General features: G+C 51.0%; 2 protein-coding genes and 1 long non-coding RNA gene across 7 annotated transcripts; 2 read left to right on the top strand and 1 right to left on the bottom strand.

The window, feature by feature from the left end:
• Positions 1–2,196: 2,196 nt before the first annotated feature.
• Crybb3 (crystallin, beta B3) lies at positions 2,197–8,325 on the top strand. 3 transcript variants are annotated; one of them, XM_087579226.1, is made up of 6 exons: positions 2,197–2,331; positions 3,290–3,427; positions 4,060–4,178; positions 5,366–5,498; positions 6,256–6,398; positions 8,090–8,325. In XM_087579226.1, the coding sequence occupies exons 2-6, from the start codon at positions 3,353–3,355 to the stop codon at positions 8,253–8,255; spliced, it is 636 nt and encodes a 211-aa protein (XP_087435352.1). In that variant the 5' UTR covers positions 2,197–2,331; positions 3,290–3,352; the 3' UTR covers positions 8,256–8,325.
• LOC148002372 (uncharacterized) lies at positions 4,106–10,210 on the bottom strand. 2 transcript variants are annotated; one of them, XR_015634396.1, is made up of 4 exons: positions 9,848–10,210; positions 9,290–9,583; positions 8,068–8,374; positions 4,106–4,925 (listed from the first exon to the last, which is right to left on the bottom strand). It is a non-coding gene; the product is annotated as an uncharacterized LOC148002372 (long non-coding RNA). The 2 variants fall into 2 exon arrangements; XR_015634397.1 differs by lacking the exon at positions 9,848–10,210 and adding an exon at positions 9,761–9,775.
• Positions 10,211–14,813: 4,603 nt separating this feature from the next.
• On the top strand, positions 14,814–25,876 carry Crybb2 (crystallin, beta B2). Of its 2 annotated transcripts, XM_087577782.1 has the most exons (6): positions 14,814–14,968; positions 15,952–16,031; positions 18,845–18,963; positions 22,001–22,133; positions 23,122–23,264; positions 25,620–25,876. In XM_087577782.1, the coding sequence occupies exons 2-6, from the start codon at positions 15,978–15,980 to the stop codon at positions 25,786–25,788; spliced, it is 618 nt and encodes a 205-aa protein (XP_087433908.1). In that variant the 5' UTR covers positions 14,814–14,968; positions 15,952–15,977; the 3' UTR covers positions 25,789–25,876. The 2 variants fall into 2 exon arrangements, with proteins under 2 accessions (XP_087433908.1, NP_037069.1); NM_012937.2 differs by lacking the exon at positions 14,814–14,968.
• Positions 25,877–26,296: the final 420 nt, after the last annotated feature.

The following is a 26,296-nucleotide window of genomic DNA, read 5'->3' on the forward strand; positions in this document are numbered from 1 at the left end:
CAATCGCAAGGCCCTGGGTTCGGTCCCCAGCTCCGAAAAAAAGAAGGAAAAAAAAAAAAAAAAAGAAATGCTGTTCAGGCTTGCCTACAAGCCCAATCTTATGGAGCCATTTTCTTAACGGAGGCTCCCTCTTCTCTGATGACTCAAACAACTAACTAATTATCCAGAACCGTGGTTAACAGCCTTGGTGGAGGTGTTGATCAGCAGCCCCACCCCCACCTCTCACAGGACAGTGTCTATCCCCCACTCCCTTCTACCCTTGCTAAGAGCGTGTGGCTCTGAATGGCAGTGGTGCTGATGTTCAGAACTGTGGGTCAGGGAATGGTAGATGGAAACGCTGAAATGGCAGAGTGCTCAGGATGATCCAGTGTGGAGAGGATACCCTGCTGTCCCCAGGACCACCTAGCCAGTGACAGCTGCCTCTGAAAGAAGCTACGTTGCCCATCACCTGTGGCAGGAAGTGGCCATTGGTGTGAACTGTCAGCAGTGGTAGGCAGGGTCCTGGGGGGGGGGGCAGAGTAAAGTGACAGCCATGTGGTGTGTGCTGTGCTCACATGACCTCTCTTTGAGACAGCTTAGGCTGGCCTCAAACCTGCAATGGGGCCAAGGCTGCTCCTGAATTCCTGATCCTCCTGCCTCTGCTTCCCAAGTGCTGGGATTTCAGAACAATGTCCCCACGCCAGTGATCTGTGGCTTGTTGATTTGTGTGGTAGAACACAGGCCTCCCTCATGCTAAGCCAGCCTGCTACCTCTGAGCTACAGGAGGAAGAAACACTGCAATGCCACAGAATGTCCCCCACAGTCTCATGTGCAGAGCACCTGGTTCCCAGACAGAAGTGCCATTTTTTGAAACTGGAGCTTTCAAGGAGCTTGTCTGACTGGAAGATGCGGCTGGGGTCTGGTCCTCCAGAATGTTCTGTCCCTGTCCCTTTCCTGTATCTGTCTCCTTGCTTTGTATCTTGCCTCAAAGCAAAGAACGTTGTCCACTACACACCCTATGCCATGACACTCTCTACAAGTATGTGGGGACCAGCAACCCTGGCCTGAGCCATCTGAAATGGCCAGCCAAGATAAACTGTCTGCCCTTGTTTCTGTCAGACATTTTGGTCACAGTGACTTAGTGATTAGTTCATGGGCCTGGAGTGATGGCTAAGTGGCTGTGCAAGCACAAGGAGCCAAGTTCAAATCTCTAGCACCCCATGGAAAGCCAGTGGTAAGCTGGGCAGTGGTGACACATGCTTTTAGTCCCAGCACTTGGGAGGCAGAGGTGGGTGGATCTCCGAGTTCAAGGTCAGCTTGGTCTACGGAGCGACTTCTAAGACTGCCAGGGCTACACAGGGAAACCCTGTGTCAGTGGCTGAGGATGGAAACAGGAGGATTGCTGGGGCTGGCTGCGGGGCTGGCTCCATGTTTATCGAGGGACCCTGTCACAAGGCAACTTGGCAGAGCATGGTAAAGCAGGGCACCAGCCTCCGATTCTGGCGTCTCTCTGTGTGCACGCAGGCTCACTCTGCCACACACACACACTACATACGCACACATCGAAACCCAAATCAATTTGTATTATATGTAGTTCTACAGTGAGAGCTCAGTGACTCGCCTCAGTCATGGAATCTGTAAAATGGCACCCCCAGGATCCAAAATCAGGTTGTAGGATGACTTGAGGATTTGAGCCTACAGCAAACAACTTTATGACCCCCAAGTAACTGACGTGGCCTCTTTTGAACACAGTCTTCATCATCGTTAACACAGAAACCAAAGGACCTCCTCCCCTAAAGACAAGAGGGGGGGGCAGATCAACATCACCTTCCCACAATAGGTCTTCTACGAATGGCGGCTGACACTCGTGTGTGCTGCCCTCATGAGCAAATGGCTGCATGGGTTTACAGTGAATTTAGAAAATATTTGTGTTGTGATCTGGCTTGAAGCTCAAGTTTCCCAGCAAGGGGATTCAGGAGTCCCCTTGCTTCAATATCTGGAAACTGTCTGGGGATGCTGAGAACTCTAGTAGGAAAATGGCATCTAGGAGCGAAAGAATGGGAATTGGGGTCACTGGAGGGATTTGTGCCCTGTGGCCCCCATGTTTAGTTTGGCAGGCGCCCTACAAGGCCAGCAAAGACCGTCGGTCCCCAGGAAGTCATCCGAGTTGCCGGAGGAGACTGGCCTTAGGGGCCTCCCTGGGCTCACCATTAGGGTGAAATGACCCGGACAGGATCGGGTGGACAGGATGCTATCTCAGCGGGCCGTAATGTGCTGGGCCAACAGAATATGCCCATAAATAGGCCAGCCTTGGAGGCACGCCAGTCTGGGGACAGCTGGTCCTGGAGGCAGGTTTGTACTGGACTGGGCGAGACAGGGGGAAGTGTGCTTTGTGGAAAGAAGGTGCAATCTCGGGTCTCTCTGGGTGTGCATGGCCAGTGCCCCGATCACTCAAGGGTGAGGGCTGATCTTCAGGACCCAAGCCTGCCAAGCCCAGCTACAGATGGAGCTGGTGAACTGTATTGTCTGTGGGTCTGAGCATGAGGCTGGCTCCCTCCTGTTGGTGTGGGCTGGGGACTGAGGAGTAGGCAGCTCTGACAAAAGGGGAGGGACCTGTCAGGTACACTGGGGCATCCACCCCCATGAGGTGGGCCATGTCCCATGTCCTGCTGATGTTGCTTAGATTCATAGCAGAAGCTGCTAGGCATGCTGGACCTCACACCGATGTACCAGGACAGGTCATGAGGGAAGCAAGGGTTGGGGACAGGTGTGTGCATGCCCATACACCCACGCTGGTGAACAGAAGTCTGCAGAGCCTGAGTCCTGTGTTTCTGTTCCCTGAGGCTAAGAGAAACTGCCAGGGTCCACCATGCAAGAGCCTAGAACCCAGTAAGCACTCAATACGTTTGTGGAGTGAATAGTCAGCTTCACAGCCTGGGATGGTTTCCAAAGACCTGGCCCATTTCACGACGGCTTGGTCTGTCTGTTCCTCCTGCCTACTGCAGTCTGCTGTTCACCCTGGCTGTGGTGTCGAGTCCTGGGCACTGAGGCTGCAGAGAGCCCAGAGAGATGTCCAGCCCTGGGCAGGGAGCATTTGGGTGTGTGGGGGGCAGAGGGAGGGTGCCATCCACTTTAAGTCCTTTCTTCCTTGTGTTCTCAGTAAACCGATCTTGTTTTACTGGGCCCCTGGGATTCCTCAGTCCCACTGACTGGCCCAGAGGCATGGCCCAAAGCAGGTGCCCAGGAGGTGTTTGTTGACTGACTATGTGAGATATTTGCACTCACCGCTGTTTGGTTCTGGTCCTACAAGCCTTTGATCCCGCTGACTGCAGCTGGTTCTCCTCCAGTTTGAGGCGGAAGTGTCCCCGGAGACATGGCAGAGCAGCACGGAGCACCTGAGCAGGCTGCAGCTAGCAAGAGCCACGGAGGCCTTGGGGGCAGCTACAAGGTACCTAAGTCTTGATGGGACCTAGAACCCAAAGCTGAGGGCCACAACCGACTCAACGGAGCTCCGGGGCATCAGGCTTCAGGGGATGTGGCTTCAAGCTCAGCCCTTCCTGTGTGACCTTGCTTGAGTTGCTTGGTGTCTCTGGGTGCTGACAGCTTCATCTTTAAAAACCGGAAGCGATGCCTGCTGTCCTCTGCCCCAGAATTGTCACGAGATAAAGCAGGTGGCAGGAACATGGCTGGCGTGTGTGTGTGTGTGTGTGTGTGTGTGTGTGTGTGTGTGTGAGAGAGAGAGAGAGAGAGAGAGAGAGAGAGAGACAGAGACAGAGAGAGAGAGATCGCTCACTCTGTCCATTGCAAGCCGTGCTGAGGCTTTGTAGTGAACCATCTGACGTGGATGACGTGAAGGAATATTCTGAGGATATTTTCAGAGGCTGCCCCTGGTGATTTTTCAACAGGACCTGTGGCGTTATTGCAATTGCACACTGCGGCCACCAGGGGGCAGTGCAGGCCTGTGCGGTTCACCTCGGCGAGTGGGAAAGCAGGCCGGGGAGGGTCCTTCTTGCTGTATCGTGGAAGGGCGTGGACTTTGGAGTCCTGCAGAGACTGAGGTTCTCACCTCTGTTCTTCCAGGTGACGGTGTACGAGTTAGAGAACTTCCAGGGCAAGCGATGCGAGCTCTCGGCTGAGTGTCCCAACCTCACTGAAAGCCTGCTGCAGAAGGTGGGCTCTATCCAAGTGGAATCTGGACCGTGAGTACCTGGACAGCGCCCACTGCCCCAGCATCCTGCAAGCTGAGGCCCAATCCAGCCCCAGACCTGTTCCGGGCCCTTGCCCTTTTTTGCCTCAGTTTCCCCATCTGTAAAATGACAGGCTTTAGATTCCTGTGGTGTACAGCAGGGATGGAAAGGAGGCCAGCAGGCTCCCAGCTCAGTGGTGAAACACCAAGTGAATACCAGTTGTACGCAGTTACGTAAATGGGGGCAAAAGAGACGGTTCAGTGGTTGAGAACACTTACTGTGCTTGTAGAGGACCTGGGTTCGATTCCCAGCACCCACGTGGCTGGGACCCATTACTCTCTGTTGAGCTCTGCAGGCACATAAAGTGCTCAGAAATACATGCAAACAGAACACCCACAGAGATAAAATGTTTTTAATTTTTTTAAAATTTGTATAAATAGAAACAGGACCTACTGTTAAATAAGAATTATGACCCTGTAAAGCTTCACTTGATATATGCCATGAATCCTCGTCCTGCAAGAGTCACCTCTTCCTATCACTGGCATAGTGGAGGGAACGGAGGCAAGAAAACCTAGGTGTCCAGAGCCTGCCCTTGAGCAGTATGCTGGTCTTGGTCTGTGCGCTGAGCGCTGGCCCTCAGATTGAGTCTGTGCTCTGGGACTCTGTGTTCTTGGACATGTCCGCCATGCTGTGTCTCCTCATCTGAGGATAAACAGTGCTGTGGATTTCAGAGAGTGTTGGAAACAAGGTGGATGGTGCCTAGACAGGGGGAAGAGAAAGATTTTTTGTTTTGCTTGCAGTACCCATAGTGGCCAGAAGAGGTCACTAGATCCCCAGAACTGGAAATCAGAGGGTCATAAATCCCTGTGTATGTTGGGACTTGAACCCCTGGTCTTTTGTAACAACAGCCAATGCTCTTAACTGCTGAGCTAGCACTCTGGTCCCTCACCCATGGATCTCTTGTGGGAACTTTACCAAGCGTCCTCCCAAGCGTGATGCATACGGATTCTCAGCATGTCCTTGATGGGCTCCTGGCATAGGGCATCAGTACCAAATGAGTCCCCAGAGCCTCCGTAACAGCAGGCCCAGGGGTCTGTACTGGGTTAGGGATAGGAAAGGTGTGAGGTTCCCGTTTTTCCCCCTGCATGTGGGTCCCTGTTTAGCCACACCAGAGGTGACCCTGTTCCTTCCACCCTCAGGTGGCTGGCGTTCGAGCGCAGGGCTTTTCGTGGGGAGCAGTTTGTCCTGGAGAAGGGGGACTACCCCCGCTGGGATGCCTGGTCCAGCAGCCGGCGTAGTGACATTCTCCTGTCCCTCCGGCCTTTGCACATTGTAAGTCAGGGCTATTGCTGTTTGCGTGTCTGTGTGTGTGTGTGTGTGTGTGTGTGTGTGTGTGTGTGCGCGCGCGCGCGCGCGTGCTCACATGGGTCAGTTTTGCCACTGTGATTCTGCTTGGATAGGCCTCAGATTCTGACCTCAACAATGGTGTGGGGCAAGAGGAATCTGGCTCTTCAGTGGGTACTGGGGAGAGACACCAGAGTCCTTGTCCTGAACTCTCAGACATGACCCTTGTCCCCTTTGTAGTAACCCAGTTAACCTGAGAAGCCTCGGAGTTCTGGCTCAGATCAATACTGTTCAAAGAAATACAACTCAAAAACAAACAAACAAACAAACAAACAAACAAAACCCAGAAAACCACTTCATCACAGTCTCCACTCTTCCCTCGAATGGCCTGAAGGGGACATGGTCCATGCCCCATCTGCTCCATCAACACAGAAGCCACCCAGCCCCTCCTCCCAATGTCTGAACAGGGGAGTGAAACCAAGACAATGAAGCCAGAGTAAACCCAGAAGAGGAGGCTTGGCACTTAGAGCATAAGCCTTTGTGGTCCTCTCTGAGCCTCAGTTTCCCTTTCTGGTGGTGTTGATTGGTGGAAAGAGATCTGTCCAGTCCCCTTCTTCTGTCTTGCTCAGCTCTTGGGTGTCCCTTGAGCCCCTCGAGCCCCTCTCTCTTGCCAAGAGTTGTGGTGACTCGATTCTTGCTGTTCTGGGTGTGGGGCCCCCACTCACCCTTGACCCTTTGCCCTCAGGATGGCCCAGACCACAAGCTGCACCTCTTTGAGAACCCAGCCTTCAGTGGGCGCAAGATGGAGATCGTAGATGATGATGTGCCCAGCCTGTGGGCCCATGGCTTCCAGGACCGTGTGGCCAGCATCCGAGTCATCAACGGGACGTAAGGAAATCCCCAGCCCCCTCTACTCCAGCTTTATCCTCTGGCAGCCACCACTCCCTTAGCACCAGTTGCACCACAGCTACCGCCAGCACAAGTGGCTCAGTCAGCTTCCTGAACCCATTCTCACTCCAAGCCCGTGTGGTGGAGGGTGTGATAGCCCGGTCCATGATTCCAGAACCTGGGAGGCTAGGCAGGAGGAGTGAGAGTTTGAAAGAGGCCTGGGCTCCAGAGTCAGGCCGTGCCTCAAAAATCTAAGAGCTGCAGCCAGGGTGTGCTGATGCACGCCTTTAAGCTGAGCACTTGGGAGGCAGAGGCAGGAGGATTTCTGTGATTTCAGCCTGGTCTACAGAGCAAGTTCCAGGACAGTCAGGGCTACATGAAGAATCAACAATCTCTCTCTCTCTCTCTCTCTCTCTCTCTCTCTCTCTCTTCTCTCTCTCTCTCTCTCTCTCTCTCTCTCTCTCTCTCTCTCTCTCTCCCCCGTGTCTCTGGTCTCTGTCTCTGTGTCTCTGCCTCTCTTTCTCTCTCTCCTTCATATTCTCTTTGCCTCTTTCCCTCTTTAATTTCTCTTTGCCTCTATCCCTCTTCCTGTCTTTATGAAATGAAAATTAAAAACAAAACAAAATAAAACAAAGCAAATTCAAGAGTTGGGCTCTATCCCCAGCATTCTGCACATGTTCTCTGTCTCTCTCTGTCTCTCTGTCTCTGTCTCTCTGTCTCTCTGTCTCTGTCTCTCTGTCTGTCTCTCTGTCTGTCTCTCTGTCTCTGTCTCTCTCTGTCTCTCTCTCTGTCTCTCCCTCCCCCTCTCTCTGTGTGTGTCTCTGTCTCTCTCTGTATGTGTCTGTGTGTCTCTCTTTTTCTCTGTCTGTCTTTCTCTCCCTTTTCTATTTGCCTCCCTCCTCTCTGCCCTCCTTATGCTCTCTTTGCCACCCTCCCAATGTTCCAGCACTGGCTTCTGGCTCTATTGAGGTTTCTAGGAGCTTAGATTCCTAGACAGTTTTGTTCTATCTCAGTTGAGTGACTTAGCCCCCACTGCTATTCACCTAATAGTCTCTGCCCAGGTGTCTGTGGCTTTACCAACTTCCCAGGCCCAGAGCTGATTCTCAGGATGATGGTTATTTCACAGCTCTGCTATTATCAGGGTCTGGAGTGAGCCTAGCTGTGATCGGCCTTGCTATTTCTGCTAATGAAGTCTCAGGGTGACCTTGCCTGTTTCCTCCCTTGTGGGTTTGAACCTGGTATTGAGCCAGGAAAGACGGCACTGAGAATGTACTCAGTGACTTTCTCCTGAGTGTCAGGGATGGAGGTCCTGTGGTCAGTTGGAGGTGCATAGCCATTCTCTCAGGTATATCGGTCTGACGTGAGTGTGATGGACACACCGGAGGAAGGTGTCTCTTAGAGTCCCAGGGTTATGTGTGATTCCACTGCTACCCCAAGGAGACAGAAGATCAGGTAAAGAAGGACATTCTAGTCAGAAGGGATGGCAGCAGACAGAGGGATGAAGGGCTGGAGAATGGAAGGCTTCTGAGAGGTGAGGCAAAGGAAACTTTGAGAAAGGTCGATGGTTGGCTTCATCTCAGGGATTTTGGGGAGCCAAGGAGGACCTGAGGCGGGTGAGAAGAGCAAAGCAAATGCTGGCTTTAAAGAGCTTTAAGGGGCTCTGCCTCACCTTACTCTTTTATTCTTGGCAGGTGGGTGGGCTACGAGTTCCCCGGCTACCGCGGGCGCCAGTACGTGTTCGAGCGGGGCGAGTTCCGCCATTGGAACGAGTGGGACGCCAACCAGCCGCAGCTGCAGTCGGTGCGCCGCATCCGCGACCAGAAGTGGCACAAGCGCGGCTGCTTCCTGAGCAGCTGAGGACCCAGGTCCCAGGAGCCAACGTCTGTGTCCCCTCCTGTACCTGCTCAATAAAGCCCATCAGCCACGCTGCTCTGTCTGAGTCACTTCCTTTGGGGAATGGGTGCAGGGGCCAAGACCTGCAAGGAAGGGAGGGGGTGTGTGTCTGTGCCCCAATCCAGTCCTGTTAACCGAGGTCACACACCTTCTGCCACAAGCTGACTTCTGCTGCCACTATCCATATCTGAATAGGTGGTTGTCTGTTGACCTGTCCATTCACCCATAGGATCACCCACCTATCCATCCACCCACCCACCCTCTCATCTAGCCAGCCAGCCAGATCCGTTTACTTATTCATCCATCTACCTACCTACTTACCTATCCAACCATCTATTCACCCATCTGTCCACCCATGCCCTCATTCATTCATTTGTCTGTCTTTCTGCCCATCCTCTTATCCATCTGCTCACCCATTAACCTCTCATCCACTCTTCCTCCTTTCTTTCTTCTATATTTTCTTCTCTCCATAAATTTATATATCCTTGCTACCAACCATCTCTCTTTTCTTCCATCCATCTACCCATTCATCCATGAATCCATCCATCATCCACCTACTCATCCACCCATCCATCCATCCATCCTTCTAGCCATCCATTCATCCATCCATCCATTCATCCATCCATCCAATTATCCATTCATTCATTTATCCATCCATCTACCCACTTAACTATTCATCCATCCATCTATCCATCCACCTATCTATCTATCCATCCATCCATCAATGCATCCTCCATCCATCTCTTAAGTATCCATCCTCCTACTACCTATCAGTTCATCTGTCCTTCCACTCACCCTTCCTTTCTCTCACCCTTCCCTATGTCATCCATTTTCCCATATTCTCCTATCAGTCAGTTAACCCCATTGTCATTCATTTATGTGGCAAGTGCCATGCTCTGCTGGAGGCAGAGGGAAGCAAGCTAACGGAACCCAAGGCCGCCACAGCTGAAGCCATTCTCACTTGCAGAGAAACAGTGGTGTGGAGAGGGGATACTCACAGCTTTCAAGGGGAGGACCAGGGCTTCTGAGCTATTCCAAAGCCCCCTGGCCTCATGTACTCCTGAGGCAGCCATGCCTGCACTCCCTGTGCAGTGAGCATTCACTGTGCCCCAGAGCTCTCTGCATCTGGGCAGCTGGCTCTGGGGATTCCTGATGGGGAGCTCATCAATAAACCTCACCAGAGCTGGCACTTGAACAGCTCAGGGTCCCCACTCCTGGGGTAGAACTTTCTCATCACTTAGGCAGATTCTGGCATCCAGGCTCTCTCATGGTGTTTAAATAAATGCTTCTGCCTAGGGTAGGAAGAGACCAACATACATTCACTAAATAATAAAGTTCAAGTCAATGCTATGCCCATTGAAAACAGAAGCCTAGGTCTGCCTAAGCTTTGTCAAAGGCAAACTATTGCAACATTGTATCACATCAGTCTCTAACTACAGTTAAAAGAAGGCGGCTGCCTTTTTCTTCACCTTGTCCCCGCTTTGTCAAAGCCCTTAGCTATTGCAACATTGTATGTCATTCTTTACAATGTAGTTAAGGGCATCTCACTGATTTACTTTTGAAAATTCGTATCCAGGTGGGTTCAGTTGATTTTATTTCAAAACACCAAGGGGTGTTTCAAATAGCAGTCACAGGTAACTGTGCCTTTGGATAGATTTAAAAAGTCCTCCTAGTTGGATGGTCTAAGAGACATTTTGACTCCCTGCTGCTTTGCATCTAAGGACTATGCTGTGTTTGTCCAAAAAAAGACACCAAGGCCTGCTGTCTTCATGGCCCCTGAAGGTGAGGCCTTCCTTCTGGGCATCGGTCAAGTTAGCTGCAATGACAGGTGCCCTTGTTTCTTCTTTGTGCCACTGTCCTGGTCAGCAGGAGCTCGGCTACACAAGTGTGCTCGGGGCAGAAACTCTGCCTCCTTCTGTGCCACCATCTGAGGAGCTCGCAGGAAGAGGAAGCCTTTAAAGGGTTCACTTGGAACTGGCATGTGACATGGTCATTTGGCTAGAAGGAGTCACATGGCCTAACACGCCCCATGAGCTGATTTTGGGAAGCTCCAATGACAACCTGCTCTCCAATGTGTTGTATCTGTGTTTGTGCGTGGTATCTCCAAGTCCCCAATAAAGAGTCCAACCCGGAGCTCTAGTCTTGACACCTACTTCTAGTAGAGCCTTCTCTCTCTTTAAGTCAGTCAACACATATTTTCTGAGGACCTACTGTGGGCTGAGCCTATGCATGTCCAGAAGGTGCAAAGGTAGCAATATATAGCTTGGCTCACACTGAGCCCATTGTCCACACAACAGTCACACCACAGCAAAGGGTTTTGAGAGCTCATGGACCTGTCAGCTGTGAGCTGCACCCAGACTGGGGAGGGGATGTGAATTTGTTCACACTGAGTAGGCTCTGTGAAATAAATAGATGATCCCAGCACAACATCCTTTGACTAACCAAAAAAATCAACAAGACATCGAAGTCTCAGAAAACAGTGTTTGGCTCAAGCGTGACAAAGATGAACATCTTCAGGGCTGAGGCCACTGAGTGCTTTCTGTGAAGGCACCCTGCTGGCTCCTCTGAGGACTGACACAACTCTGTAATAGCCATGCACTAGGTATCTAGCCCCACCCCTTCCTGGTTTGAAGAAGAAAACCTTGATTGCAGGGGAGGTGAGAGGAGGGCTGTGAAGCCAGAGATGTTTTCTACCCACAATCCCTTTTGTGTGTGATGGGCAAGGGCAGGCCTCCAGGTACTAGATAAAATTGTCAAATGTTTCCTGATGAAGCATAAAACCCTATGTGTGCAAACTTGAGATTTATTATAAATAAAAGCACATTTGCATACTCATGGGGTGATGTGTTCGTCCGTTTTTCACGTGGGCGTTCTAGTTTGCTTTCCTGCTGCTGTGATAAAACACTCTAACTTAGGGAAGGAAACATTTATTCCATTGTATATTTTCAGGCTGACAGTTGACCATTGAGTAAGTCAGGGCAGGAACTCAAAGCAGAACTCCCCTGGGGAGGAATGATACTTGGTGGAGTGCTCTCTGGCTCTCTCAGCTGCCATTTTGATACAAGCTCAGGTTAACCTGATGAAGGCAATTCTTTAATCGAAGCTCCCTCTTCTCAGGTGGCTCTAGTGCTGGTGCTGTGACCCTTTAATACAGTTCCTCATGTTGTAGTGACCCCCAGCCATAAGATCATTTGGGTTACTGCTTCATGCAACTGTGATCTTGCTACTGTTGCCAATCATAATGTGAATCTTTTTGGAGACAGAGGCTACAAAGGTGGGGGTCTCCGCCCGCAGGCTGAGAACCACTGCTCTAGATAGTGTGGAATTGATAGTAAGAAGTCACCAGGACAATGGCAACTGACCAGTAGCCACACGATGAAGGAAACGAGACTTCCCCTTCTCTAGCAGCCATCAAACCCAATAGCTCTTCAGCAAAGGTTGACGTGTTATACTCCCCTAAGTGTGAAATGCTGTCTGGCTTAACCTTGTAACCACAGCTGCTCTGAATTCATGCATTCAATGGTCATATCATGTCCACAGGGTACCTTATGGACTTTTCCCTGTTCTCTCAGACTACTGCATTCTCCTCACCCTGCTGTTCCCAAGCCTTGAGCGGGAGTAGATTGAGATGTTCCATTTAGGGCAGAGCTCTCAGTGAGCTAGGTCACTCTTCTTGTATGTTGACCAGTTAGTTACAGGTCTCTGCCTCAATGTCTGCTCACTGCAGGGAGAAGCTTCCTTGACTGACATTGAGAGTTCAGGTCTACGGGTATACATATAAAGAGTAAGGCAGTTTGGTTGCTGCCATCTAGCAAAACGACAGTGTTCAGTTTCCCCCTAAGGCCCATGACCCTCTTAGCCATGTTTAGAGTACTGGGGATGAACTTCCTTCCACGGAGCAGACCTTGAATTCAGTCGGAGAACAGTTGGTTACCACACTACAATCACACCACTACTGCACCTGTGGACCCCTGCCGGATTGTATCAGGGGACACTTGTATTGCATTGATTGTATCGTAGTCTACTGGACACGTAAGATCATTGGTCACGTTCCCTGCCGCAGCCTGGATGGCGCTTTTGACACACCAGCAGGGATGGAGTTTCCCCAGGGGTTCCAGCTTGATTTTTTTTCTTTTTCTTTTCTTTTTTTTTCAGAGCTGGGGACCGAACCCAGGGCCTTGCGTTTCTAGGCAAGCGCTCTACCACTGAGCTAAATCCCCAACCCCTGATTTTTTTTTTATTGCAATTGAAATAAGTTCGTTCTTAAAGACAGAGTCTTAGGTATCACAGGATGGCCACAAACTGTTATGTAGCTGGGGATGACCTTGACTTTCTGGGGGTTACAGGTGTGCGTTCCTAATGTTTGGTGCTATGGATCCAACTCAGGGCTTAATGCATGCGAGGCACACACTACCGCTAGCCCCATCTCGTCACCATCCACATGTAATTTTTGAGGGATTGCCATGTTTATTGCCACAATGGCTGCACCTCTTTACATGCCAAGATTCTGCTGCTTTCAAGCCATCAACTTTGTAATGCTGAGTGTGGTCAGGTTCTAGGCTTTGGAGACGGCCCAGAAAGCAAGCTGGTCAAGGTACCTCTGCTCTCATGATGATCTACACGTGGAAAACACATGAGCAGTAGAGTGTTGGGACAAGTAAGAAACAGCATGGACAGAGAACTGAGGAATGTAAGTGTGTGTATGTGTGTGTGTGTGTGTGTGTGTGTATTATGTGGTATGTATGTGGTATGTGTATGTGTACATGTCTGTATGTGGTATACATGTATGTGTGTGTTTATGTCCTATATGGTGAGTATGTGGTGTGTATGCATATATGTATGTGTGTGGTTTATGTACATGTACATGTATGTATGTATGTGTACATGCATGTGTGTTTGTGTAATATGTGGTATGTATGTTTACATGTGTATACTACATGATGTGTATATGTGTACATGTATGTGGTTTATATGTGTGTACATGTATGCATGTATGCATGTATGCACTATGTAGTGTGTATGTGTACATGCATGTGTATTTGTGTACTTGGCTTTATCACCATCCATTCTCTATGGCTTGATCTTGGCTTCAAAGTCAACACAGAGCCTGGGCTCCAAGAAGACACAAGCTCTAGAGGGCCATGCATACAAGGCAGTGACAGGCCAGCAGGAGAATTCTGAGAGGTGTCTCTTACACTGAGTCCCAGGTTCCCAGGCATGCCCCACTTAAGGACAGTAGGTGTGGGCAGCCAGGGTCCCTAAGAAGTTTACTCTTTTCAGTCAGCCTCTTAGCTCACCTTGTTCTTGCAGGCTCAGGCCCCACCCACCTTGTCCACACTCACCCATACTCACTTCGTGTACACTTGAATAGTTAATCTGGTTTCTTTGAATGAAACCCGTTGCTTCCAGCTCTTCCTTCCATGCCAACTCCTCATCATTGAGTGTGATTGCATGACTCAGATTGGGGCAGGGAGGGCTCTGACACTGACCCCAGAGCAGAGCTGGTTCCCAGTGGATGGGTGGATGAATGGAGGAATGTATAGACAGACAGGTGGGTGGATAAATGGATAGGAAAGTGAATGGGTGGGTGGATGGATGGATGGATGGATGGATGGATGGATGGACAAATGGTAGGCAGAAGAATGGACAGATAGATGGGGATGGATAATCAATGGGTATGTAGATGGATGGATGGGCGGATGGGTGAATGGGTGTGTATGTAGGTGTATTAGTGAATCGGGGTTTAAAAGGCATATAGTCAGAGGTCTGGCTCAATGATAAACATATGAATGAATTGTCTTGGTCACAGGGTTTCCAATGATATCATGACATACCAGGACCAAAAAGTAAGTTGGGACGAAAGGGTTTATTTGGTTACTATGTCCACAGCACTGTTCCTCTTGGGAGGAAGTCGGGGCAGGAACTCAAACAGGGCAGGAACCTGGGGGCAGGAGCTGATGCAGAGGCCATGGAGGGGTGCTGATTACAGCTTGCTCCTGTAGCTTGCTCAGTCTGCTTTCTTATAGAACTCAGGACCACCAGCCTGAGGATGGCTCCACCCACAGTGGGCTGAGTCTTCCCCCATCAATCACTTATTGGGAAATTGCTTTACAGTTGGGTCCCATGATGGCATTTTTTTTTCAGTTGAAATTCCCTTCTTTCATATAACTCTAGCTTGTGCCAAGTTGACATGAAACTAACCGTGACAGTAGGTGGGTGGCATGGGTGGGTGGGTGGATTTGGAATGGGTGGCTGGGTGGGTGTGTGGGTGAATGAATGTTAGCCTCTTCCTAAAGTTCCCCTTCTGCTTGCTTCCCCAGGGACATGGAGAAGGCCTCTGCCTGCTGTGACCATGCCTGGTGACTGCACCCGTGAACCTGGCATGGCCCCGTCCTGGCATCGGGATGGCTGATGCATGCAAAGTGGGCATCCCCTTGCCCAGCCGCCTGACACACTGGCGCAGCCGAATCTGAAAGCTAATGACATTATTGTGTGGAGACACAATGTCTGTGGGCATTTGCTGACCCGGGCTTTGGTGTAGGCTTAGCCCTCATTCTCACCCTGCTTTCTGCAGGGATACAGTGTTCACCCATCTTGGCACTGGCTACCCTGGGGAAGGTATAAATACCACCTCCCACCGGCCTGGCTTCACGGCACTCGCGGGGGCTGGCGATCTGGTAAGAAGGCTTCTGCTGCTTGCTCTGCCCTTTGCTCTTCTTTCATTCTTGTTGGAAAGTGCGGAGTGGAGACTTCGGCACTTGGCCTCAGTTTTCCCTTCTGTTAATTGGGGAGAAGGGGTCGCCAAAGCCTCTCTGACATGGGTTAGGAAGCAATCTAGCAGACTGGCCCAGTGCACAGCCAGTGCCTGGACAAGGATACTCATTAATATATTAACCAGCTTCTCAGCACCTATTTTTTTAATACTAGAAAAGAAGACTAGAAAGGAAGATGCATTTGGCTTGTGAACCAGAGGTGACCCTACCTTGACCATGTCTAGGTTACCGAGCCAGTTTTCTCATGTCTAGTGATTGCAGTTCCCTTGGGCCAGCCTTGGGGAAAACTTGTGGACTAACCTCAGCTTTACGTGTTCCTGAGTGCTATAATTTCAGTGTCAATAAATCCCCTGGAAATGTCCTAACCATGTCACCCTGGTTGTCCCTTCTTGGGTGCAGGGTGTGCCTTCCAGGGCCCTTTCAGATGCACACAGTTGTATGCAGTCTTGGTTCAGAGATGGTGAGGCACCTCTATTACTTTCCTGATGTACAGAGTGGTAAACTGAGGCACAAGGAGAGGGTAGGACTTACGGGAGACCCTTTAGCTGCTGGGTGGCAGAGCAAGTACTTGGGCTGGCCTAATTGAGCCCAACACCTAAAGGTAGAGAATTTGGTGAGCTGGAAGTGGTCTCAGGGAAGCCTTCTGACATGACTCCATAGCGCTGGAGTCTAGCATCAGGGGAGACAATCCATGGGAGAGATCCTTCTGCTCAGAGCTGGGCTGGATTCATAGTGAAGGTGAAGCCAGAGGCCAGATGGCTGCCCCCAGAACAATCTGAAACCCAGTAAAAGAGGAGAGGGCTGAAGGCTGGACCAGGTTCATCCAGAAGTCCTCTGGCAGCTTGAAGCCAAGGACCAGCAAGGTCCTCATGCAGTCTTTCTTTCAGGTCACCTCGACACCAGAGAGTCCACCATGGCCTCAGACCACCAGACACAGGCGGGCAAGCCCCAGCCCCTTAACCCTAAGGTACGTAAACTGCCGGAAGGAGGGGCAGGCAGCCTCTGCATGCTCACTTCTCTCTGCAACGTCAACTTCTTCCTGGTGTCCTTTCTCGACTCTGTTCCTCCACAGACCAATTCCCTGTGCCCACCCCCATCCACATGTCCAGCATCAGCCTCAGACTTCAGAGTCCAATTTCTCTGCTTATCTGCTGCCCCGTGCATGGTACTGCCTGTGGGATTTCCCAGACAGGGGCAGAGACAGGGTGTCAATTGGAGAGGATTCTAGCCCCACTCCCTGCTGTATGACTCCCGGCTGATGGCTTGATGTCTCTGAACGTCAGCCTTACACAATGGGGAGTTACACAGAGAACAGTTGTGCAGTCCCAGGAACCAGGCTTAGCCTCCACCTGGAGAGACACAGGTTGTTTCTGTCCCCTACCCCCATGCCTCTCAGCTCAGGCTGTGTGCTTTGCTTTCAAACTCTCATACTTCTGAGGGGGTGAAACTTATCCCAGCCTCAGAGGCTGGCCACACCCAGTCTGTTCTAGCCCCACCTCCTCATCCCATCCCTATGAGCTACATTTTTACTAAGTGACATCAGCAAGCAGGTGAACTGTCACCTCGAGGAGTGAAAGGCATCAAACGTTAAGTAGGTTAAGGGGATTCTTAGGGCTGGGGTACATAGAAAATGGCGTGTCAGCTTAGTGTTTAGTGGGGATCCCCTGAGGGGGTAACTGGGGGGTCAAGGAAGGGAACAACCACGTGAAAGTAGGGGCAGGGAATGGTGAGGGCTCTGGAGCGGTGGAAACAGCATGTGCCAAGTTCCTGAGGTCGCAGCGAATTGGGTGAGCTTGAAGAAAAATGAGGTGGCTGGCTGCAGAGCACAGCTCTCCAGTACTGTGATGTCACGCACGCATGCTGTGATATCACATATGCACCGTGATGTCATAAGTATACTGTGCCATCACATACACATGCAGTGATGTCATGTGCTTTTATGACGTCACAGGTGCACAGTGATGTCACATGTATACTATGAATCACACACAGGATCAAAATCTTTCAGTAGTCACAGTGGGAGCTATACAAAAGGAACAGGTGATTGATTAATTTTTATGTTCTCTGTTGTTAAACAGTCCACCAACTCTGCCTGTCTTCAAAACTGTGTTTCCTGGGAAGAGCCCACATTAGAGCCAACTGCATATCCAGGGCCAAGCACCTAGTGGCTTCTGCACAGGGTAGTACAAGGTTAAAGAGTTGATCAACAGAAAAAATATTGATTATGTAATAATAAGTCATTATTATATTTATTTAACTATAATTATTTTATATAATATAAATTATTATTATTAGCATTAGCATTAGTATTTTCTACACTGGCAGTAGGATATAAGACCTACTGCCAGAGGGACAGGGCTTCTCAAATGCATGGAGAGCCTGACCCTTCCCCACTGGCCACTCCCCAGGGAGCTCTTATATCCCAGGTCAGGTAATGGCCACTTAGCCCCTGACTTGCACAGTCTACATCTTCTCAATGCCTCTGCAAACTGCTCCCTTTTCCTGGTTTGCCCAGCAGAGAGCTGAAAAGCCCAGTTCCTCCCAGGGCTCCACAGAGCAGTGGAGACAGAACCTGTGTCTTTCTCTGCTGTGTCCAGAGTGGTCAGTGACCATGAAGGCTGACCTGAGCCCATGGAATCTGCCCCTGAGCCCTCCTGGCCACTCTCCCTTTATCTCTCTAATCCCGGGCCTGGGAACCAGAAGTGATTTCTCCAGCCAGTGCTGACCTTGCAGACCCTGCAGCAACCCCTCACCCTGCCTACTTCTTCAACAAGGAGTGACTACAGGCTCCCATCTCCCAGGGACAGAGATGAGCTGCTGGGAAGGATCCCTGTCCTCAGTGCAGCTGTGAACACGGACTCTGTCCATGTTTAGCTCATGGCTGCAAGACCTTGAGTGGGTCCTCTCATACTGGTCTCTACTGGTTCCCTACCACGGGCTGATGCAAGGGCAGGGTGAGGTGAGGAGGGGTTTTCTACTGAGCTCAGACTCGTATGAATCCGAGGGAGTCCTCAAGTACTCCACAGGAAGAGGCTTGAGGGCCCAGGGAAGTGCGGGTTCATAGGAGACAAATGGAGGGTTTGTGTGATGTCTGTTGGAGGGGGCTCTTACACCTCCTGATGTGGCATCTCCTGGGAGCTGAGTGGCATCTGGAATATGGGGTGCCGCACCCCAGAACCAATGCCACGAGGCTACCTTTGATCAAGATCCCAGGTTTGGTGTGCACGGTCCGCTTGAATACTGTCCACTTGTCTCTGCTACACCATACAAGTGCAGGCCACGTACCCAGCTCTGACCTGTACCGGGTGCCCTAGTTAATGTATTTATGGGAAGCTGTGGTATTGCTTAGATGCTGCTGGACATGTGGGGTGACTCTGATTTCATACCCAGTACGGATATAAACGAAAGGGCACTATGATGTCTGTCATGACTGAGCGAATAGTCCCGCCATAGTGCTTGCCATCTTGACAGTTTCCCAGCCTCTGGGTTGGCTCTGTCACCCATCGTATCGACAGGGAAACTGAGGCTTGGAGAGCAGCGCTGTCAGGCTCGAGGACTCAGGCCCTCACTCAAGCTTTATGCGGGTTCTGACTCAGAGGGGCGGAAACTCGGAGGGGCGGAGACTCAGGGGTGGAGCCTCGGAGGGGCGGAGCCTCGGAGGGGAGGGGACTTAGAGGGGAGGGGACTCAGAGGGGCGGAGACTCAGGAGGGTGGAGGCCTGCCGTCCTCAGGGTCTCTGAGCCTGCTCACCTCCTGTTCAACTCTCCCTGTTTTTCCCAGATCATCATCTTCGAACAGGAGAACTTCCAGGGCCATTCCCATGAGCTCAGCGGGCCCTGCCCCAACCTGAAGGAGACTGGGATGGAGAAGGCGGGCTCCGTCCTGGTGCAGGCTGGACCGTGAGTATCTGGGTGGTTTCACCTAACCTGGGGCTGTCAAGAGTCTGGCAATCAGGATGCTGAACAGAGCCATCTGACCTTTCTGTGCTCCTAGGTTGTGCGGTGATGGGGGCAAGATTTGGGGTCTGACAGGGAGCTGGATTCAAGTCCCAGTCAGGCAGCTTCCAGGCTGTGTGGTGTCTAGCCATAGACTTCCTTCTGTGATACTAGATTTCTCTTTCTGACACCTTGGCTAGCATACTTCGGGGCCCTGCTGCTCAAGAGAGAAGGGCTGCATTTGTGGGGCCGCTTCTCGTGTCACCATGCAGGGAGGTAGATGAAGGCTGCAGTGGCTCTCATTTCCCTCAGCACTTCTCGGTAATGTGACTTCGGGGTGACAGTGACCCCAGCAAGCTAGTAGGCCAGTATGTCTGGTGGTTTGGGAATCCAGCACCAGGCAGGTTTTAGGAGAATTTGCCGAGTGCAACCCACTGAGTGTTCCTGAGCAAATGCAGCTTTTAGATGCACGGGGAACCAGGCTGCACCTCAGGAGAACGTCAGTCTTCAGCCTTTGGACAGAACCTCGGGTCTCACCCACCTTTACCACTTGGCGGGAGAGTTTCCCAAACACATTCTACTTTTATTTAATTTTTTTTAAATTTTTAATTGGATATTTTAATTTACATTTCAAGTGTTATTCCCTTTTTCAGTTTGTGGTCCATAAGCCCCCATCCCATCCGCATCCCCCTTCTTCTATGAGGGTGTTCCCTCCCCATCCACCCACCCCTTCCCGCCTCCCTGCCCTGTCCTTCCCCGACACTGGGGGATTCAGCCTTGGCAGGACCAAGGGCTTCTCCCATCAGTGCCCATCAAGACCAGCCTCTGCTACATAGGCCACTGGAGCCATGGGTCTGTCCATGTGTACTCTTTGGATGGTGGTTTAGTCCCCGGGAGCTCTGGTTGGTTGGTATTGTTGTTCCTATGGTGTTGCAAACCCCTTCAACTCCTTCAATCCTTTCTCTAACTTCTCCATTGGGGACCCCATTCTCAGTTCAATGGTCCAAACACAATCTTAATACTGAAAATAAGTTTTTTGTGTGTTGGATCAGGTGTGTGTGTGTGTGTGTGTGTGTGTGTGTGTGTGTGTGTGTTGGGGAATTACTGAGGGTAGAACCCATGGCCCTGCCTATGCAAAGCAAGCCCCCACCACTGAGCTATATCACTTGTCCTTCAAAACTATTTTATATACATTAACACTCTTTCTCAGAATGTCTTTTTAAAACTAACTTTTTAAATTTTCATTTTTGTCTTTTTTTGGGGGGCGGGGTATCCCATTACTTAGACCTGGTGGGTTTTGAAATCAAGATTCCCTCAGTGCAGAGATTCCAGGGGGAAACATTAATTCTTGCTCCTTGCTTAAAATACGTATTCAATATCGGGGTTGGGGATTTAGCTCAGTGGTAGAGTGCTTGCCTAGGAAGCGCAAGGCCCTGGGTTCGGTCCCCAGCTCCGAAAAAAAAAAGAACCAAAAACGAAACAAATATTAAGAAGGAATGACTTAGCAAAGATTTTCCGCCAACCCCTGATTTTTAACTGAGGTTCACCCTTCAGAAGTATTCATTGTTACCATTTTGTAAGTCTAGATTTCTTTCTGTACATCTGTTTGGGGGGGGGTTTGGTGGTGGTTTTTTGTTTGTTTAGATCATGTTTAGATGTTTGTAGACAGTGTTGTGAAATGTCAGGAGACAGCACGACGTGACCCATGTCACAAGTCACACTTCTCATGGTCATATTTCAGAACAGCCTGAGGTCTTTACATATCAAACCCACAGAAGGACACTTTCTAATTAGCTCTCCGGCCCCACCTCAGACTCCTGGGCTTAGAGCTCAGTAACCCACCGTAAGCCAGATCTCCTGGTCGAGCAGAGTTTGTGAACCTGTATCATCCGTCACTACATATGGTGGCTTCGTATGTGTTCCCTAATTTATCTGCCCAGTTCTGGCTGGTGGAGGTCCGGGGTCTCGGCTGTTGGGTGTTATAAACATTTGCTTGAGCTCTGGCTGCTGTTCTCAAGAACACAGAGCCCCAAGTAGACTTGCTGGATCTGACATAAGTCTCCCTTTAAATTCAAGTGGCAGACACACTTGCCTTCTCACCAACCACTTTGGACCTGAGAAACTTGGCATTCGAGTATCCCACTTTGTCCCTTCCTACTTCTCTTTTCTCTATGGGCTACACCCTCTGAAGAGAGTGCTATGGGTAACAGTTGACCCTGTCCCATCCACAGGTGTCATTTCCCCAGATTCAAATAATCAGCAGCGGAAAGTATCTGGAGGGAAATCACATCTATTCTGACCAAGCACCCACTCACGGCTCTTCCCTAAGAAGTGGGAAGTGATAGCTTGCACACTGCCCCAAAGGCACCTGCTGTCCCAAGTCACCTGCAGGTGACTTAGAACACACAGGAGACTCTTGCCATTGCTGAGTTGTGATGCAAACCTCTTTAGATTCAAGCCCTGTTTCTTACCAGCATCGGTCATCTCTCTACCGTGAATCTCAGAGCTTAGAGTCTCCTGTAGAGACAATAGAATTGATTCTGGAGCCTGCTGTAGATGAAACTGTGACTTGGGTGACCTCATGGCCCAGAGCTGTGCTCAATGGCCAGTCGATGGCACTTACCTCTCTAAACTCCATGCCTGGCTGAAGTCACCATGTTGGTTTGTATTCTCCAGGCTCAGGCACGCACACTGTGGACACTGGTCAGCATCAGTAGACGGGGTTGTGGGGTTCTTGTTCTGCATTCAGAGCTGGTTATTACTTTCCCAGCATCCTCTGGGCCTCAGGGCATGTGCACTGTCACCTGTAACCAAGCTGCTCTTTAGACTTGTGCTATGTCCCATGTGCTATGGGTGTTGAGGGCAGCAGGACCTGGTGGCCTTGCAGTTACCTTCTCTGTGCTCAGGTTTAGATGGGGCCAGTGCAGCTGGGTTGAGTAACCTTGGCCCTGTGGCAGAAGGCTTGCAGAGGAACTCACTGGCCCTTTCTTGTATCTTGCAGCTGGGTGGGCTACGAGCAGGCTAATTGCAAGGGAGAGCAGTTTGTGTTTGAGAAGGGCGAGTACCCACGCTGGGACTCCTGGACCAGCAGCCGGAGGACGGACTCCCTCAGTTCTCTGAGACCCATCAAAGTGGTAAGCCCCTTTGCACCTTCCTGCCTTCTCCTGTACCATGGAGCCACAGCAGCGGGGCCCAGGAGATTTACAATACATATTACACTGTTATGATTGACCAAGGACCACCATGTGGCATTTGGCCACCTTGAGCTACTATTTGCTCATCTGCAAAATGAACTTTAATTTTTGCTGGCAGAGATACCCTCGTTCCTAGCCCAACTCCAGGGGATGCCTTCCTGGGGCCTGTGTTGTCCTGTGGACCATGTCCCTGAGTGCAATCCTGAATATTAAAGTCATTCTAGGGCTAGGAGGGAGGGAAAAGTACATTAGCCTTTTGTCAAGACTCAGCCAATGTGAGCTTCCCGTCTGTCTCCAACCCTGATTATTACTAGCACGTGAACTGTTGAATAGGAAAAAGACTCAGCAAATGCTCGGTTTTGTGCTGAAACCTTCCAAAGCCAGACTTGCATCTCCCTGAGGTCTATAGACGACCAGACCCCCTCCAGACACGGGCTCTTGTGCTGACTCTGCTCCTCTCAGCTGTGCAATTTTGGGCGAGTGACTTGGCCTCTCTGAGCCTCAGTTCTATCGTGTGTCCCACGATGTACAAACTGCTGAAAGTATGGAATAATAAATTAAGAAAAACTCCACTAGGGCAGTAGGTCACTGGGGCAGTAGGTCACTGGAGCAGACTGGAGATGCTGGGAGACCCTGTGCCTGCTGGGACCATGGAAGCCTGCATGCTTGCCTGTGTGCTGGCAGGGGCTGAGTCATGGCTTGCTGTTTATGAAGTAGGAAGAAGTGGAGGTTGAGGGAGGGAACCTGGAGTCTCACAATCAAATGCTTCCCCTGAGCACAGGATCTGAGCTTGTCTGTCCCATGATAGTTGTTCCGTAGGCATCCAGTCACCAGCCAGGGCCCTTGTCCCACCTGGAGGCTAACATATTGGCAGAGGTGGGTGGAGGGTGGAGTATCCCAGGCTTCACCCATCCCCCTCTGTCCACAGGACAGCCAAGAGCACAAGATCATCTTATATGAGAACCCCAACTTTACGGGCAAGAAGATGGAGATTGTCGATGATGACGTACCCAGCTTTCACGCTCACGGATACCAAGAAAAAGTGTCTTCCGTGCGCGTGCAGAGCGGCACGTGAGTGTTACCCCAGACCTCAGCCTCGGGGACCCCGGAGTCCTGTTCTTTCCTGAGCTCACTGAGTGGGGTGGGGCTCTCTTTGTCTTCCGCCCACCTCAGACCATCTGGTGGGAATTACCAGCCTGTAGGTTGGGGAAGTTTTGTTCTGCGCTCTGGGCTCTGTCCCCTGTCCTGTCCCCCCAGTGTCACCCGGGAAGGCAGAGGCATCAGGTGCCACAAAAGGAATGGGCTTAGCTCATGGGGAGGAGGTGGAGCTTCTGCCCCAGCAGATCCCTGAGCTTGGAAACAGACTCAAGGAGGGATTCCCCTTTGAGATGTGACCTGAGGAATTCTCACTATGAACCAGAGTGCACGTGAAGTCTTAGGTGGATCCTCAGGCTTAGGTGTGTGCTGGGGTGGTGCACACACAGTTGGTGTTCTGTACCCAGAGTTCTGCTGCTGAGCTTTAACCCGGCAGGGGAGGAAAGTTCTGAAAACACATGAATGCACACACACACACACACACACACACACAAACACACACACACACAAACACACACACACATGTACACAGATACACACACAGGTACACTGACACACATTCACACTCATGTGCACATGCACACACAGGCACACAAACATGTACACACAGGCTCACACACATGTGGACATGCACACACAGGCACACAAACATACACACACGCACGCATGTGCACACACAGGTACTAAACACAGACATGCTTTTCTGTCAGGAGCAGCACAGCGCAATGACTATCTCCATAGCAGTGTGATAGCAATACAGTAAGGATAAGGACTCACCTAGAAGACTTTGCAGCTAAGAGTGCTTGCTGCATAAGCACGAGCACTTGAGTTCGAATCCCCAACACCCATGTAAAAGGCCAGGTGTGTCTGCACATGTACACCTGTCACCCAGGTGCTGTGGAAGGTGGAGACAGGAGGATGGCTGTGACTTGCTGGACACCAGCTTAGCTCTGGATTGAGTGAGAGACACTGTACCAAGGGAATGAAAAGGACAGTGACAGAGTGTGGCAGCAGATGTCCTTATATGGCTTCTGAGAGCATGTGGGGGTGCTCCCACACCCCCACGTGTGTGAACCCACCACAACACACACACACACACACACACACACACACACACACACACATACACACACCTCACACCAGTCTTTCAAGTTTGGACATATACCCCAGGTCATGCTCACAGACACAGAGGGACAATACTCACACTCCTGAGGGCTGACTTTTTTTTTCCTGGTAGAAAAGGCAGTTTATTAAGAAAAGAGCAGGGTACCCTGAAACTCAGTGTGCTGGGGGAGTAGGGATGGGGTCTGGTCATTTCTGGGTCATCACACATTCCAACACGTTCAGAGGGCACCAGGATAGTCTGCATGGGCTCTGCTCCATTCAGCCAATGCTTACCTTCCTTCCATAGGCCATTCTCAGTGCTTCCGTGTCCTGCCTTCTGGTCACCACCACCTCTGAGTCCTGTGGTCCCAGAAGCCTTTGGGGGAACAGAGGGAAATGATCAGTCTTTTTGGAATAGGGTTCCCTAACTAGTGGCAGCTTATAATCAGCCTTACTTACTGGCTGATACACCACAGGAATTGGGGGACACTTCAAATCATGGTGTTGGGCCCCAGCAGAGCTGGCTTGAACATGGGTTTGTCAAGTCCCATTGGTATAAACCTCTCTGTACAACCACCTATCCTTGGCTGTTTTAATTCGCCCATCGCCGCCAAGTGCTTCACACTGTGTCAGGTGCTCCGTGTTTGAAGGCAGATGGGGGCCTAGCTCCTGCCTTGTGTAGTTGGCCCTCCAGAGAGACAGTTGTCAACCAATCGTTTAAGGCTCCACACAAACTTAAGGGACGTCCCTCAGACTCTTGAGCTGAGATCCGAAGGCAGAGTTGGGATTGCGGGGCAGAGAGAGCCCAAAAGTCGTCCAAAGAAAGCTGCAGTGCGCTGGGGTGAGAGGAAGCCTTTGAGGGCACTCCTGTTCCCTGTGGTGGAATGTGGCCATGGTGGAGCACAGGGCTGCAGGGAGGGGTGGAGATGTCCAGAGTCCATCGGGCAGAACCCTCTGCCTGGGCTGGAGGTTGCCATTTTCATCAAGAGGTTGAGAGTTACTAACACCCTGCCTGGTCGAGGCTCTGGATATGGGTGGGTGGAAGAGGGTCCCCCCATCTCCCTCTCATCTTGAGGCTTGTTAAATATCCAGCATGTGTGAGGTGGTGAGCTCCCCATTAGGGGAAGGAAGCAAGCAGGGGGAATCCTGGTCTCTCTTACTTGGTGTTCGGACACCCCGACTTGCTTCTTTCACCTCACCATGTCTCCCTGTCATCTCTGCCTGCAGGTGGGTTGGGTATCAGTACCCTGGCTACCGTGGGCTGCAGTATCTGCTGGAGAAGGGGGATTACAAGGACAACAGCGACTTCGGGGCCCCTCACCCCCAGGTGCAATCTGTGCGTCGCATCCGTGACATGCAGTGGCACCAGCGGGGCGCCTTCCACCCCTCCAGCTAAAGCCCTGACCCTCCCGTCCCCAGGGTCCAGGCCTGCCACCCCGGGGCCTCCTGACACCCAGAGTGAATAAAGTGTGGCTTGCAACTTGTTTGCTGTGTGTCTTTTATCCATGGTGTGCCTGTGTGTGTGTGTGTGTGTGTGTGTGTGTGTGTGTGTGTATGAGAGAGAGAGAGAGAGAGAGAGAGAGAGAGAGAGAGAGAGAGAGAGAGAGAGAGAGAGGAGGCAGCAAGGGGAGGGAACATAGAGAGAAAGAGGGAGGGGAGGAAGGGAGGGAGAGGGAGAGGAGGAGTAGGGAGGGTAGGAATGGGAGGAGAGGGGGGAGATAAAACCCCATTGAATCTTACATCTCTGCTACTCCATAGCTGTGTGACCAAGAACATACTTAGTAACCTCCCTGAGCCACTGTCTATTTGATTAACCTTGCAAGTAGCCAGTGTGGCTGACCTTCTGGGCCTCACACAACATGCTGCAGAACATCTCGGGGTGAGCGACAGGTGCCTCCTGCCAC

This window comes from Rattus norvegicus, chromosome 12 (genome assembly GCF_021556685.1).
Source record: "Rattus norvegicus strain SHRSP/BbbUtx chromosome 12, alternate assembly SHRSP_T2T, whole genome shotgun sequence".
Taxonomy (NCBI): Eukaryota; Metazoa; Chordata; class Mammalia; order Rodentia; family Muridae; genus Rattus; species Rattus norvegicus.